The sequence below is a fragment of the Lepus europaeus genome, chromosome 4, assembly GCF_033115175.1.
Source record: "Lepus europaeus isolate LE1 chromosome 4, mLepTim1.pri, whole genome shotgun sequence".
NCBI lineage: Eukaryota > Metazoa > Chordata > Mammalia > Lagomorpha > Leporidae > Lepus > Lepus europaeus.
This window is the reverse complement of record NC_084830.1, coordinates 141009907-141023516: the sequence shown is the minus strand read 5'-3', so window position 1 is coordinate 141023516 and position 13610 is coordinate 141009907. Positions and strand designations below refer to the sequence as shown.

The 13610-nt window shown below is 43.8% G+C and overlaps 1 protein-coding gene across 1 annotated transcript in view; it reads left to right on the top strand.

The window, feature by feature from the left end:
• CTNNA1 (catenin alpha 1) overlaps window positions 1–13610 on the top strand; it is a 168422-nt gene that overhangs the window by 53322 nt on the left and 101490 nt on the right. The window contains exons 4-5 of the mRNA XM_062189066.1: window positions 7452–7618; window positions 8102–8221. Coding sequence (XP_062045050.1) covers window positions 7452–7618; window positions 8102–8221 — 287 coding nt within the window. The remainder of the gene's footprint in view (window positions 1–7451; window positions 7619–8101; window positions 8222–13610) is intronic.

Here is a 13610-nt window from a genome sequence, read left to right as displayed (position 1 = left end):
AAAGGCAAGAATCAGAGAGAAGGAGGGATAGAGATCTTCCATCCACTGGTTCACTCCACAGATTGCCGTAATGGCCAGAGTTGGGCTGCTCCAAAACCAGGAGCTTTTTCTGGGTCTCCCATGTGGGTGCAGGGGACTAAGGACTTTAGTCTTGTTCCAGTGGTTTCTCAGATGCATTAGCAGGGAACTAGATTGGAACTGGAGCATCCGGGACTTGAGCTGGTGTCCATATGGGATGCCAGTGCCACAGGTGGTGGCTTTAATCCACTATACCATAGTGCCGCAGCCCCCCTCTCCTTAAAAAAAATTGATTTATTTATTTGAAAGGCAGAGTCACAGAGAGGAGATAAAAAGAATTATTTGAAGGATTTATTTGCTTGAAAGGCAGTGACAAGAGGGAGGGGGAGTGAGAAGAGAGGGAGGAGGGGAGGGAAGGAGAGGAAGAGGTGGAGAGATTGAGGAAGAGAGAGAGAGATCTTCATCCACTAGTTCATTCTCCAAATGGCTGCAATGAGCGGTGCTGCGGCCACTTGGGGAGTGAACCATTGGATGGAAGACCTTTCTCTCTGTCTCTCCCTCTCACTGTCTAACCCTGCTTCTCAAATAAATAAATAAAACCTTTAAAAAAAAGCTAATTGTTGAAGAATTTTTTTGCGTTTAGGTTTATTATAGGTTTAAAGGTTTATTTTAAGTTCCTCCTGTTTGGCGTACCATGCATCTTACCTTGTCCTACAGTTCTTTGATTTACCTCAAGTTAGTATCACTTTCATTTCCATGACAGCTGCTTCAGAGTTTCTGCACTCTGCTAGACCCTCGCTTCCATCTCCTGTTCAGTTGTCAGGAGTGTGCCCGACCTCTGGTATCTAAAACCAAGGTTCCCTGGTTTTACCAAGCTTCATATTGCGTGGAAGCCTCTTGCTGCTTCTACCTTCACTGCTCACTCGGGAGTACAAGAACCAGCCTCCACTCTCCTCATGGCTCTCAGCACTTCTGTGCGGCTCTGATTGTATATGACTGTATATGATGCAGAATCTTCTTCAGTGTGTTCTTTTCACCCCCCCATTCCTCATCTATGTGTAATAAATTTCTGTAGTGATAACAGAAAGTATGAGAATGCTAGGCACGTACTAAGCTCTGCTGAGTGTGTTGTGTGTCCTGGAACATTTGGTTTTGTCTCAACAGCAACCCTGGGAGATGGGATAGGGAGTCCTCACTTCGCATGGTTCCTGTATGCACAAATTTCAGCTACGATGGTATAAATAATACCAGTCCCTCAACGACATGGTTCACATTTTAATTACCACGGTATATTAATTGAGTAATTGCATATAGGAAGTACAAACATCGCATCTAACTCTAAAGCATACAAATTGCTATATAAGAAACTTGTGCTTTCTGAATATGTCATTTCTTTCCTAGTCTCTGTGATTGTTCACTGCTCAGTGCTTCGCTTTATGCTGTGTGTGGTTGGGTCACTTCCTTCTCTTACAGTGATAAACCCATTTAAACCATTTTACATGAATAATTAAAAAGATGTTTATTTATTTGAAAGGGAAAGAGAGAGGGAGAGAGAGAAGTAGGCAGGTGGGTGGGGGTGTCTTTTACCTGCTGGTTCATTTCCCAAAAGCCCACAAGAGTCAGAGCTTGGAACTTCCGTGTGTGTCTCCTATGTGGGTGACAGGGTCTCAAATACTTGAGCAATCATCTGCTGCCTCCCAGGCACAGTAACAGGAAGTCCCAAGTGGTAGCTTTAATCCCCTTCTACCATAAAGCCTGCTCTAGAAGTGGACAATTTTGAAACCGAGTATAAGCCAGCAAAGATGAATGTGCAGCAAAGACATTAAGAGTGACAAACCTGGGATTGAAACTTGAGTAGAATATAATGGAAGAAATACCTGACTGGAAGTGTTGACTCTGTTCATCCCTGCTGTCCTAAGACCCTGCTCTGCAATCAGGAATTCAGTGAAGCAAACTGCTGGACTTAAATGAGGAATGTGGTTATGGTGAAAAGCATTGTCAAACGAAGCTCTTAGAGGAATTACATGACGCTGAAAGTGCAAAGGATAAATGTTAGAAACTGAGCTAAGGCCGGCGCCGCGGCTCAACAGGCTAATCCTCCACCTGCGGTGCCGGCATCCCAGGTTCTAGTTCCGGTTGGAACGCTGGATTCTGTCCCGGTTGCCCCTCTTCCAGTCCAGCTCTCTGCTGTGGCCCGGGAAGGCAGTGGAGGATGGCCCAAGTGCTTGGACCCTGCACCCGCATGGGAGACCAGGAGAAGCACCTGGCTCCTGGCTTCGGATCAGCACGATGAGCCGGCCGCAGCAGCCATTGGAGGGTGAACCAACGGAAAAGGAAGACCTTTCTCTCTGTCTCTCTCTCTCACTGTCCACTCTGCCTGTCAAAAAAAAAAAAAAAAAAAAAACTGAGCTAAGGAATAAGGTAGTTTGCCAAGGAATATAAAAGATGCTTGTAGTATACTTTATATTTTTTTGTAAAGATTTTATTTATTTATTTGAAAGTCAGAGTTACACAGAGAGAGGAGAGGCAGAGAGAGAGGGAGAGAGGGGTCTTCCATCGATGGTTCACTCCCCATTTGGCTGCAATGGCTGGAGCTGCGCTGATCCGAAGCCAGGAGCCAGGAGCTTTCTCTGGGTCTCCCATGTGGGTTCAGGGGCCCAAGGACATGGGCCATTTTCTACAGTTCTCCCAGGCCATAGCAGAGAGCTGCATCGGAAGTGGAGCAGCCTTGTCTCGAACCGACACCCCTATGGGTTGCTGGTGCTTCAGGCTAGGGCATTAACCCGCTGTGGCACAGTGCCAGCCCCTGCAATATATTTTAAGAAGACAAGTGTTGTTCAGACTACTTTTGAGGGGCTTGTGTTACCGTACAGAGGGTTAAGCTGCTGCATGCGACTCTGGCATCCCATATCAGAACACCAGTTCAAGTCCTAGCTACTCTGCTTCTAGTCCAGGTTACTGTTGATGCACTTGGGAAGGCAGTGGAAGATGGCTCAAATACCTGGGCCATCGCCACCATATGGGAAACCTAGATGGAGTCCGAGGCTCCTGGCTTAGGCCTGACCGAGACCTGGATGTTACAGACATTTGGGGTGTGAATTAGTGGATGGAAGATGCCTCTCGGTCTCCCTTTTCACTCTCTGTCACTCTGCCTTTCAAATATATAAGTAAATCTTAAAAAGAGCGAATGCCCCCTGCTTGTAAGTGGCTGATAGAATTAAAATGTATGTGTGCCATAGAGTGGACATGATCACACTGCTGTGTCTTCTGCTTGAGGTCTTACCCTCCATAGCTCTACCATCATTGGAGGCATGGGTCCATTCAGAGTACCATGCCTTCCACGTAGCAGTTGTTGGCCTTTCACTTATCCCCTCCCCTCTTTGAAATCCCCTCGGGGCAGTGCTGTGGCTTAGTAAGTAAAGCTGCCGCCTGCGGTGCCGACATCCCATATAGGTGCCGGTTTAAGTCCTGGTGACTCCTCTTCTTATGCAGCCCTCTGTCATGGCCTGGGAAAGCAGTAGACAGTAGAAGATGGCCTGAGTCCTTGGGCCCCTGTACCTATGTGGGAGACCTGGAAGAAGCTTCTGGCTTCAGATTGGCGAAGTTCCAGCTGTTTTGGCCATTTGGGGAGTGAACCAGCTGATGGAAGACCTCTCTCTCCCTCTTCCGGGTCTCCCATGTGGGTGCAGGGGCCCAAGGACTTGGGCCATCTTCTACTACTCTCCCAGGCCATAGTAGAGAGCTGGATCAGAAGAGGAGCAGCCAGGACTCCAACCGGTGCCCAAATGGGATGCCGGCTCTTCAGGCCAGGGCTTCAACCTGCACCACAGCGCTGGCCCCACAAATAGATTATTCTTTAAAAAAAAAAAATAATAATCCATAGTGCTTTGTGCTTTTTTTTTTTTTTTTTGAAGATTTATTTTTTATTTATCTGAAAGGCAGAGTTACAGAAATGACACAGAGGGAGAGGGAGAGAGACCTTCCATCCACTGCTTCACTCCCGAAATGGCTGTAATAGCCAGAGCTGGGCTGGTCCAAAGTGAGGAGGTTTTTCTGGGTCTCCCACGTGGGTGCAGGGGCCCAAGGACTTTGCCCATGTTCCACTGGTTTCCCAGCGCATGAGCAGGGAGCTGGGTTGGAACTGGAGCAGCTAATTCTTGATCCATTGCCCATATGGGATGCTGGTGTCGCAGGTGGCAGGCTGAACTTACCACGCTACGATACTGGCCTCTGCTTTGTGCTTTTCTTATAGCGTCTGTATTGAAGTGTCACATCATTTCTCAGTGGTCACATTTCTCTTTTCTGGATTTAAACCACTTCAAAGCAGGGCTGGTATTGCTCAGATTCGTGTTTGTGGCAGTGGATTTGTTTTAGTGTATAATAACTGCTCAATTAATAAGTGAGATTCCATTTACCATGTAAGGGTGATATTTTTTGCCTACTCTTGTTTAATATTTACATTGTTAAGACGATATTAATATTGTTTAAGGCAGACAACCATTTTAGCAAGACTTTCCAGATAAATTTTTCCCCTAAGTAAATTATTTTCTGCGCTGATTTCTCAGAGCTCTTAGATTCTAGTTGCATTGTATATGGGCTAATTTTTGAGACTTTCAGTATGGGTGTCTTGTCTTACTCAGCTCTTACTTAATTTGTGAGACAGAGTGTGTGTTTTTGCCCCTATCTGCTGCTTCTCTCCCCAAGTGCCACAGTACACTAGGGACTAAGGCTAGAAACCAAGGACCTAATCTGGGTCTCCCATGTTAGTGGCACTAACCCAACTACTTGAACTGTTACCTGCTGCCTCACAGGGCCTGTGTTAGCAGGAAGCTGAGATCAGTGGCTGGGAACTGAAGCCAGGCACTTGGATGTGGAAGCTGGCATCCTTACTAGTGACTTTTTTTTTTTTTAAGATTTATTTTATTTTACTTTATTTTTTTTTTGAAATGCAGAATTATAGAGAGAGGAGGAGAGACAGACAGAAAGAGACCTTCCGCTTGCTTGTTTCCTCCCCAAATGCCACAACAACTGGCCCTGGACCAGGCCAAAAACAGGAGCCTCGAACTCCATCTAGGTTTTCCTTGTGAGTGGCAGGGACCCTAGCATTTCGATGATGATTGACTGCTTTCCCAGACACATTAGCAGGGAGCTAGATCTGAAGCAGAGCATCTGGGACTTGAATCCCAGTTACAGGTGATGATTTAACCCACTGTACCACACTGCCAGTTACCTTACGAGTGTCTTAACTGCTAGGCTGAACGCCTACCCCACAGCTTGCTTGTCTACCCATGCACCATAGAGTTCCGTGAGGGCATGTGCTGTTTCTTGTATTCTGAATGACCAGTACGTAATGTGATCCTTGATATATGGTGAGTACTCAGATATTTGTTAAATAAGTGAATGAGCTCTGTCTTTTTAAAACTTTTACCTGAGAGACAGAAACAGATGGAGAGAGACCTTCATCTACTGTTCATTCCCTAGTACTAAGCTGGACTGAAGTTGGGAGCTCGATCCAGGTCTTCGACGTGGGTAACAGGAACCCAAGTGCTTCAGCCACTGCCTCCTAGGGTCTGCATTAGCAGGAAGTTGGGGTTAGGAGCCAGAGTGGACACTCAGGCACTCTAATGTGGGGTGCGAGTGTCCTAACCTGTGTCTTAACCTCTAGGCCAGACTTCTGCACTGAGCTGTCTTTTGAAATACTATAGAATATTATTGTTAATAATTGCTGTGATTGCTGTGTCTTTATCTTCCATAAAGATATGAGAAGACTAGGAGCTAGGAAAAATTTTTTAAGTTTCTCTTTTGTGAGTTTTTTTTTTTTTTAAAGATTTATTTAAAAGGCAGAGTTATAGAGAGGCAGAGAGAGAGAGAGAGAGGTCTTCCATCCATTGGTTCACTCCCCAAATGGCCGCAGGGGCCAGAGCTGGGCTGATCCAAAACCAGGAGCCAGGAGCTTCTTCCCAGTCTCCCACATGGGTGCAGGGACCAAAGGACTTGGGCCATCTTCCACTGCTTTCCCAGATCGTAGCAGAGAGCTGACTTGGAAGTGGAGCAGCAGGGATTTGAATCGGCCCTCATATGGGATGCCAGCACCTTACCCACTACACCACAGCGCCAGGCTCCTGTGAGTTGTTTCTGATCTGACAAATACAGTGAGCTTCTTTACTCTTCAGTGCCTTATGGTGCGTCTAAACCTAATTAATACATGAATCTAGGGTGAATCTAACTTGCCCAATTAAAGTTGACAACTGAGAGGAATGTGACAGGTCAGTTGAAAAATAACTAGGCTTCTTCCCTTTTAAATAAATTCATAGAATAGATGAGTGAGTGAGTGGCCTTTAGGCTTTTTTCTGAAGCAGGCACACTCAGGAATCCGTAGATGGTCATTGTCAGTAAAACCAGTGGGTAAGACACAGCCCTCTATTTCTTGCCAGCCATAGTCAAAGGACTGTAGGAACCCTAAATGGTTATTAATAGAAATAAATGAAAATAAATAGTGCAAGTTTCCAGGAAACCTTTATTTTTAAGATTTATTTATTTGTATGAAAGGCAGAAATCAGGTTGTATGAGTTGAATATTCATAATACTATGGTAAAATCTGTTGTATGCTTATTGCCTAATTTTTATTAAACATTCTAACTGTTCATTATAGAAATTTTTTATAAAAGTGCACAATAAAAAGACAGAGTATAATGTAATGATAACCAGTGTTTGTCTTTAACTCCAGTCTTTATATGTTTTTTAAAAAAATACCGATTATAGTAATGTATTTGTAATATCTTTTTTCTCTTTAGGTTTCATATTAAGCCTTAACATTGTACATTTTTCATATATATGCTAATATTTGCATAAAAACCAGCTGTAGACTGCATCATCATTTGCTTCACAAATGATGCTTATGGTTCATCATTTGAGCTGTTGGCAGTGTTTTACTATTAGGGATATGAACAAATCACTGCCTAAACTCTGTTTTCACATTTCAGTGAGTCCCTGTTAAGGCTGTCCACACTGAGTGCTTTCGATGGTTAGTGAAGTGTGGTGTGATGATGTTTCTGAGTCATTCTGTGAGTGTGAGGGTAGATTGCATTAGATCCATTTTTTTCTCCTCTTTAGATTTTGGATTTTTTTTTTTTTAAGAATATATGTACTATTCCTTTTTGGAGAGAAGTATTATTAGATCAATGGGAAGAAGTATTTTTAAGCCTCTTGATATGTAGAGCCAACTCACTTTCCAATTATTTTGCTTTCACCAGCAGTAAATGAGGGTGCTTTTTAAAGTGAGAGCTATAACAAATGCAGATAAAAAAAAGAAAACCCTCAAATTAAATGTGTAGTTGAAACATAATCAAGTTTTAACCATCTTTCTGCTTCTAAACGTAACTCAGTATTCAGATGTGTTCCTGCTGAGTTTGATTTCTCATGCTGTGAAACAGGTGACTTGATGAAGAGTGCTGCGGGAGAGTTCGCGGATGACCCCTGCTCCTCTGTGAAGCGAGGCAACATGGTTCGGGCAGCTCGAGCTTTGCTCTCTGCTGTTACCCGGCTGCTGATCTTGGCTGACATGGCGGATGTCTACAAACTACTTGTGCAGCTGAAAGTTGTAAGTACAGGCCTGTGTCTGTGAGGATTTAGTTTGGTTTTGAACTTGGTTTATCTAAATGGACCAGAGATGTTTTTGTATAGTTTCCACTGAACTCCTTGTTTCCAAATGTGCAAGATACTGGTTCTGCCTTGAGCCTGTTGTTTTGGTCCTAAGGACAAACTTGGAGCAGATGTGTTGTTTTGACTTACCTGTTCTTGCAGTGGTTTAATTAATAGAGTTTTAGAGTTGAGAAACTAAGAATACATTAAGCTATATACTCTGAGAGAGGCCACTGTAATAGCATCTTTCCCCTCTTCTGTAAAGCTGCTGTCTAATAGCTGCTCATATTTCAGGGCCATGCAAAATTAAGAGACTTGTGTTTGGATTGTTTTCTGAGTAGATGTTAAAAGGAACAAACAATTCTCAAACTTTTTTTTTTTTTTTTTAATCTATAGACTTAATTTTTTCAGAATTTCGTTTTGGGATGATTATATTTTATAGGTGGAAGATGGTATCTTGAAACTCAGGAATGCTGGCAATGAACAAGACTTAGGAATACAGTACAAAGCCCTGAAACCGGAAGTGGATAAGCTGAACATTATGGCAGCCAAAAGACAACAGGTACCATCCTGTTTTGGGGATGTATTGAAGTTTATATCATTTTCTAGTGGGGAAATCCATTTTGCCTAAGTTTTCTGGAGGTTCCATTACTTCCTGCTTATATAGTTTGATGAAAACAAATAAACAAAGAAGTGTCTATCCAGTATTGTGCTGTTAATAAAATAGTGTTAATAAAGCTGTTAATAAAACGTTGCATTCATTTTATATTCCTATTTTAATTCTTGTGAAATTTATAATTTAAGTAACTCAGAAATTTGTGATGAAGCTTCTAGGCCTTTGTTATGTGCATTCAAGGATTCACCTGAGTTGGTGGTAGAATTTAATTCAAATTTTTAAAAAGCCTAAACTGGTTAAAACGTATTGGAATTATCTCTGTATCAGAAAGTACTTCTAGCTTTCTATTCTCCAGCTTCATGTTTTGACACCTTTTTTGTATTTGTCTCTTACTAATCACTACTAGCAGTCTCTGTTACGTGACATGTGAATCAGTGTTCTTACTTTTCCAAGCTCTGATAGCCTTTGGCGTTGTTGCTGGTGGGGTCTTCAGCACGTTTCCTTGCCCTTCCTCTTGGACGCTGTGTGTCTTGGGTGTGCGTTCTGCCCAGATGGTGCTTTCATTGCCATCCAGCTGCTTGTAACGTCTTCAGTCCTGTTCAGTCCTTCAGTGTGCTGTTAAGTCTTACTGGTTTTAAAAAATTTTATTTGAAAGAGTGATAGATAAGGAAAGAGAGCGACATTTGCTGGTTTATTTCCCAAATGCCTGCAGAAACCAGGGGTAGGCTAGGCTGAATCCGGGAGCCAGGAACTCCATCCTGTCTTTCATGTGTGTGGCAGGAACCGAACTACGTGGGCCATCACCTATTGCTTCTCAGGTGCATCAGCTGAAAGCTGAATAGGAAGCATGGAGTAGCTAGAACTTGAACTGCACTCTGATTTGGAATGTGGGATCTCAAATGATGGCTTTTAACTCAGTGTGCCACCATGTCTACTTCTTAATTCTTAATTTTAAAAAAAGCCCTGAAAAGATGAGTTTTTATTGTTGTTAGTATATCTGTGTGAGTTAAGATACTTTCCACTGTAGTTCATAGAATATCCAACTCCCAAACCACTTGAGCTATGGGAATTCATTTTCTCACTAACTAGATGTCCCAGATTAGGTTAAGTGACTTCAGCATTGTTAAGTTTAAGGACTGTGCAGTATCATCAAGGATCAAGGTTCTTGACATTTTCAACGCTGCCATCTTGGATTGACTGACTCTGAGGCTGCACACTTCGGTATGTCTGATGAGGAAGAAGAGGACTGTGTCTTCCATATGTCTCTCTCCATAAGTAGTCTAGCAGCCCATAGCAGACTGCTCTACATCTGTGCTATGCGCCGGGCCTGTTCTTCACTTACATTGGCAAGACAAGAGGAGTTACCATGCCTGAACGAGGCTTAGTCAGGAGAGTTAGCCTTCTGCTCCTGGGATAAGGGCCTCCCTCCTGAGGCCAAGAATATTCCCCACCTCTCTGACAAGAGGAGGACATTGGGTGGGGAGGGTGGGCACAGCGGGGGGTCCATTTGGGTAAGCAGCCTGCTATGACTGGTATAGGGTTTTTTTTCATTCTGGGAAAGTAAATATATGATATATGACAGCCTCAGCATTGGATACTTCTCAGTCATTTGGATATATGTAGATTTGTATAAAATATGACACAGGGTTGCAGGAATTAAATTCAGTTATGTGTGGGGTACTTAATACAGTGCCAGACAGGAAGAAAGCTGTATGCGGTGGGCGCTTGGTGAAGAGTAACTTATTGTTCACTTTCTAAGTCATTAGATGTGATTGGACTAACTCTTTACATATGAAATCCTGGCTTTACATTTCTGTAGTTAAGATTATAAATGATGATGCGGCTAAATTTGGTGTACTCCCTGAGAATTCAGTTAGCTTGGGCTCAATGTGCTTTTATCATTTTTTTTTTAAAGATTTATTTATTTATTTGAAAGAGTTACAGGGAGGCAGAGGTAGAGAGATCTTACACGTGCTGGTTCACTCCCAAAATAGCCACAGTGGTTGGAGCTGGGCCATTCCGAAGCCAGGAGCTTCAAGTCTCCCACTTAAGCGCAGGGGCCCAAGCACTTGGGTCATCTTTTGCTGCTTTTTCAGGCCATAGCAGAGAGGTGGATTGAAAATGGAGCAGCTAGCTGGGTCTCAAACTGGCGCCATATGGGATGCTGGCACTGCTGGTGGTGGCTTTACCTGGTGTGCCACCGTGCCAGCCCCACATCATTTATTTTTATGTTTGCTTAATCTCCTATCACATGCATTGTTAGTTCCCCCTGCTCCCCTTTTTGCTTGTGCTAACTGATCCTGAGAAGAAATTGTTTAATACAATGGTAACTGTGTAAATATGGCAAACTGGCCAAATTCTGTTCATATTTTATTTTCATATTTTATTTAGTGTTGTTGACATAAATTCTCATTTGAATCAGTAACATAAATATGGAGTTAGGTTTAAAAAAACCACTTTGAATAGTCCTACTGTCTTAAAGTCAGTATTATCTTGGTTTATGATGACTTAGTATTATTTAGGTACAGTAAGAACATTTAGGTTGCCACTTAATGCTGTGCATCTTTGCAAAATGGTAGAATAAGTCAGTAGATGGTGTTTTTCTTTTTTTTTTTTTTAAAAGATTTATTTATTTATTTGAAAGTCAGAGTTACACAGAGAGAAGAGGCAGAGAGAGAGGTTTTCCATCTGCTGGTTCAGTCCCCAATTGGCCGCAGTGGCCAGAGCTGTGCCGATCTGAAACTAGGAGCCAGGAGCTTCTTCCAGGTCTCCCATGTGGATGCAGGAGCCATCTTACACTGCTTTCCTAGGCCACAGCAGAGAGCTGGATCAGAAGTGGAGCAGCTGGGATGTGAACTGCTGCCCATATGGGATGCCAGTACTGCAGGCAGCGGCCTTACTTGCTATGCCACAGTGCTAGCCACAGTAGGTGGTGTTCTTGACATGAAACATAACAGCAGTTCTGGATTTTGTACAGTATTGGTGATACTTCCTGGGAAATAATGCTGAGTTTTCTCTGTGCCATGAATCCATTAATAATCCTTGTACTTAATCCCTGATGTATAGCAAAATAGAGAGGTAATTGTGAAGCAATTCTAAAATAAGATGTCACAAAAATCGTGGAGTTATTGCATGTATACATGCTGGACAATCTTCTGTTTGCCCCTCTGTATCTGTTTTCTTTGCCCCAAGAACCTAACCTCTTTGGGCGACATCCATGGGCCCCTTTGCCCTCTGGTTGCTGGTTGAGTTTGGCTTGTGTGAACGGCAGCCGGAGGTCAGAAGAGTGAGGCTGGGTGTTGGTCCCACACTTCCTCCCTGCTGGTTACCCTGGGTGCTAAAAGTCAAAGCTGCTGTGAACAGCAGTGCTCCCTGGGCTCTGATTGTCTGGTGATCGCTGCTTGCTCCTGTCTGTCCAGGCCAGAGTGACTCCCCTCTGCTTTGCTGAGACCTTTTCAGCAGGGCCCCACGTCGTCTTTGAATGACTTGGTTTGATTTTATTGTCCTTTTTTCCCTTTCTTTTGGGATCTTGAGTGATTATAAATCCAAGAAAAGGAGAATATTAGTGTGTCATAATCATTTACAGTTTGCCTGATTCTTTTTTTTTTTTTAAAGATTTATTTATTTATTTGAAAGTCAGAGTTACGCAGAGAGAGAGAGAGAGAGAGAGAGAGAGAGAGAGAGAGGTCTTCCATCCGATGGTTCACTCCCCAGTTGGCCGCAACGGCTGGGGCTGCAGCGATCTGCAGCGATCCGAAACCAGGAGCTTCTTCTAGGTCTCCCACGTGGGTGCAGGGGCCCAAGGACTACTGCTATCCCAGGCGACAGGAAGTGGAGCAGCCGGGTCTCAAACTGGCACCCATATGGGAAGCCGGCACTTCAGGCCAGGGTGTTAACCCGCTGCACACAGTGCTGGCCCCTTGCCTGATTCTTTAAACTTTAGTATTAGCTCCCAAAAAGATAAGACTGAGTGTGGGATCCTGGTGAAAGATGGCCTTTTGCAGGACATGGCCTTGATGCATATATTCACTTAATACTAAGGGCCTGGCCTGGTAGAAACTTCACTTTGCCCATTACCTCCTTTAGTTTCTAGTCCTGCTTCTCCACACTGTTTTTGGTGGAATTTCTTCACTGCTATCTACTTAGCCTCTGGGGCTGTTTTTCTTTCTTTCTTTCTTTCTTTCTTTCTTTCTTTCTTTCTTTCTTTCTTTCTTTCTTTCTTTTCTTTCTTCTCTCTTCTTTCTCTCTTTCTCTCTTTCTCTCTTTCTCTCTTTCTCTCTTTCTCTCTTTCTCTTTCTCTCTTTCTCTCTCTCTTTCTCTCTCTCTCTCTCTCTTTCTCTCTCTCTTTCTCTCTCTCTTTCTCTCTCTTTCTTTCTCTCTCTCTTTCTCTCGTCTCTTTCTCTCTCTCTTTCTCTCTCTCTTTTTCTCTCTCTCTCTTTCTCTCTTTCTCTCTTTCTCTTTCTCTCTTTCTCTCTCTCTTTCTCTCTTTCTCTCTCTCTTTCTCTCTCTCTTTCTCTCTCTCTTTCTCTCTCTTTCTTTCTCTCTCTCTTTCTCTCGTCTCTTTCTCTCTCTCTTTCTCTCTCTCTCTCTTTTTCTCTCTCTCTCTTTCTCTCTTTCTCCCTCTCTTTCTATCTCTCTTCTCTTTCTCTCTCTCTTTCCCTCCCTCCCTCCCTCCCTCCCTTCCTTCCTTCCTTCCTTCCTTCCGTCCTTCCTTCCTTCCGTCCTTCCGTCCTTCCATCCTTCCGTCCTTCCTTCCACAGAGAGAGAGACAGAGAGAAAGGTCTTCCTTCCATTGGTTCACCCTCCAAGTGGCCGCCACGGCTGGAGCTACACTGATCTGAAGTCAGGGGCCAGGTGCTTCCTCCTGGTCTCCCATGCAGGTGCAGGGCCCAAGCACTTGGGCCATCCTCCACTGCTCTCCCGGCCACAGCAGAGAGCTGGCCTGGAAGAGGAGCAACTGGGACTAGAACCCAGCGCCCATATGGGATGCCAGCGCTGCAGTTGGAGGATTAGCCAAGTGAGCCACGGCGCCGGCCCCCTGGGGCTGTTTTCAGTGCTGACTTTTTCTTTCCCCAGGCGTGTTCCATGACATTTGCCTTCTCTCTGAGCCACCCTTTGTAGGTGTCCCTAGTCCTGGAAAGGATTTTTTCCTCAAGAGCAGTGGTTTTTTTTTTTTTTTTTTTGTAAAAGATTTATTTATTTATTTGAAAGAGTTACACAGAGAGAGGTAGAGGTAGAGAGCGAGAGCGAGACAGAGAGAGAGAGAGAGGTCTTCCATCTGTTGGTTCATTCCCCAGTTGGCCGCAACGCTGAACTGCGCCGATCCGAAGGCAGG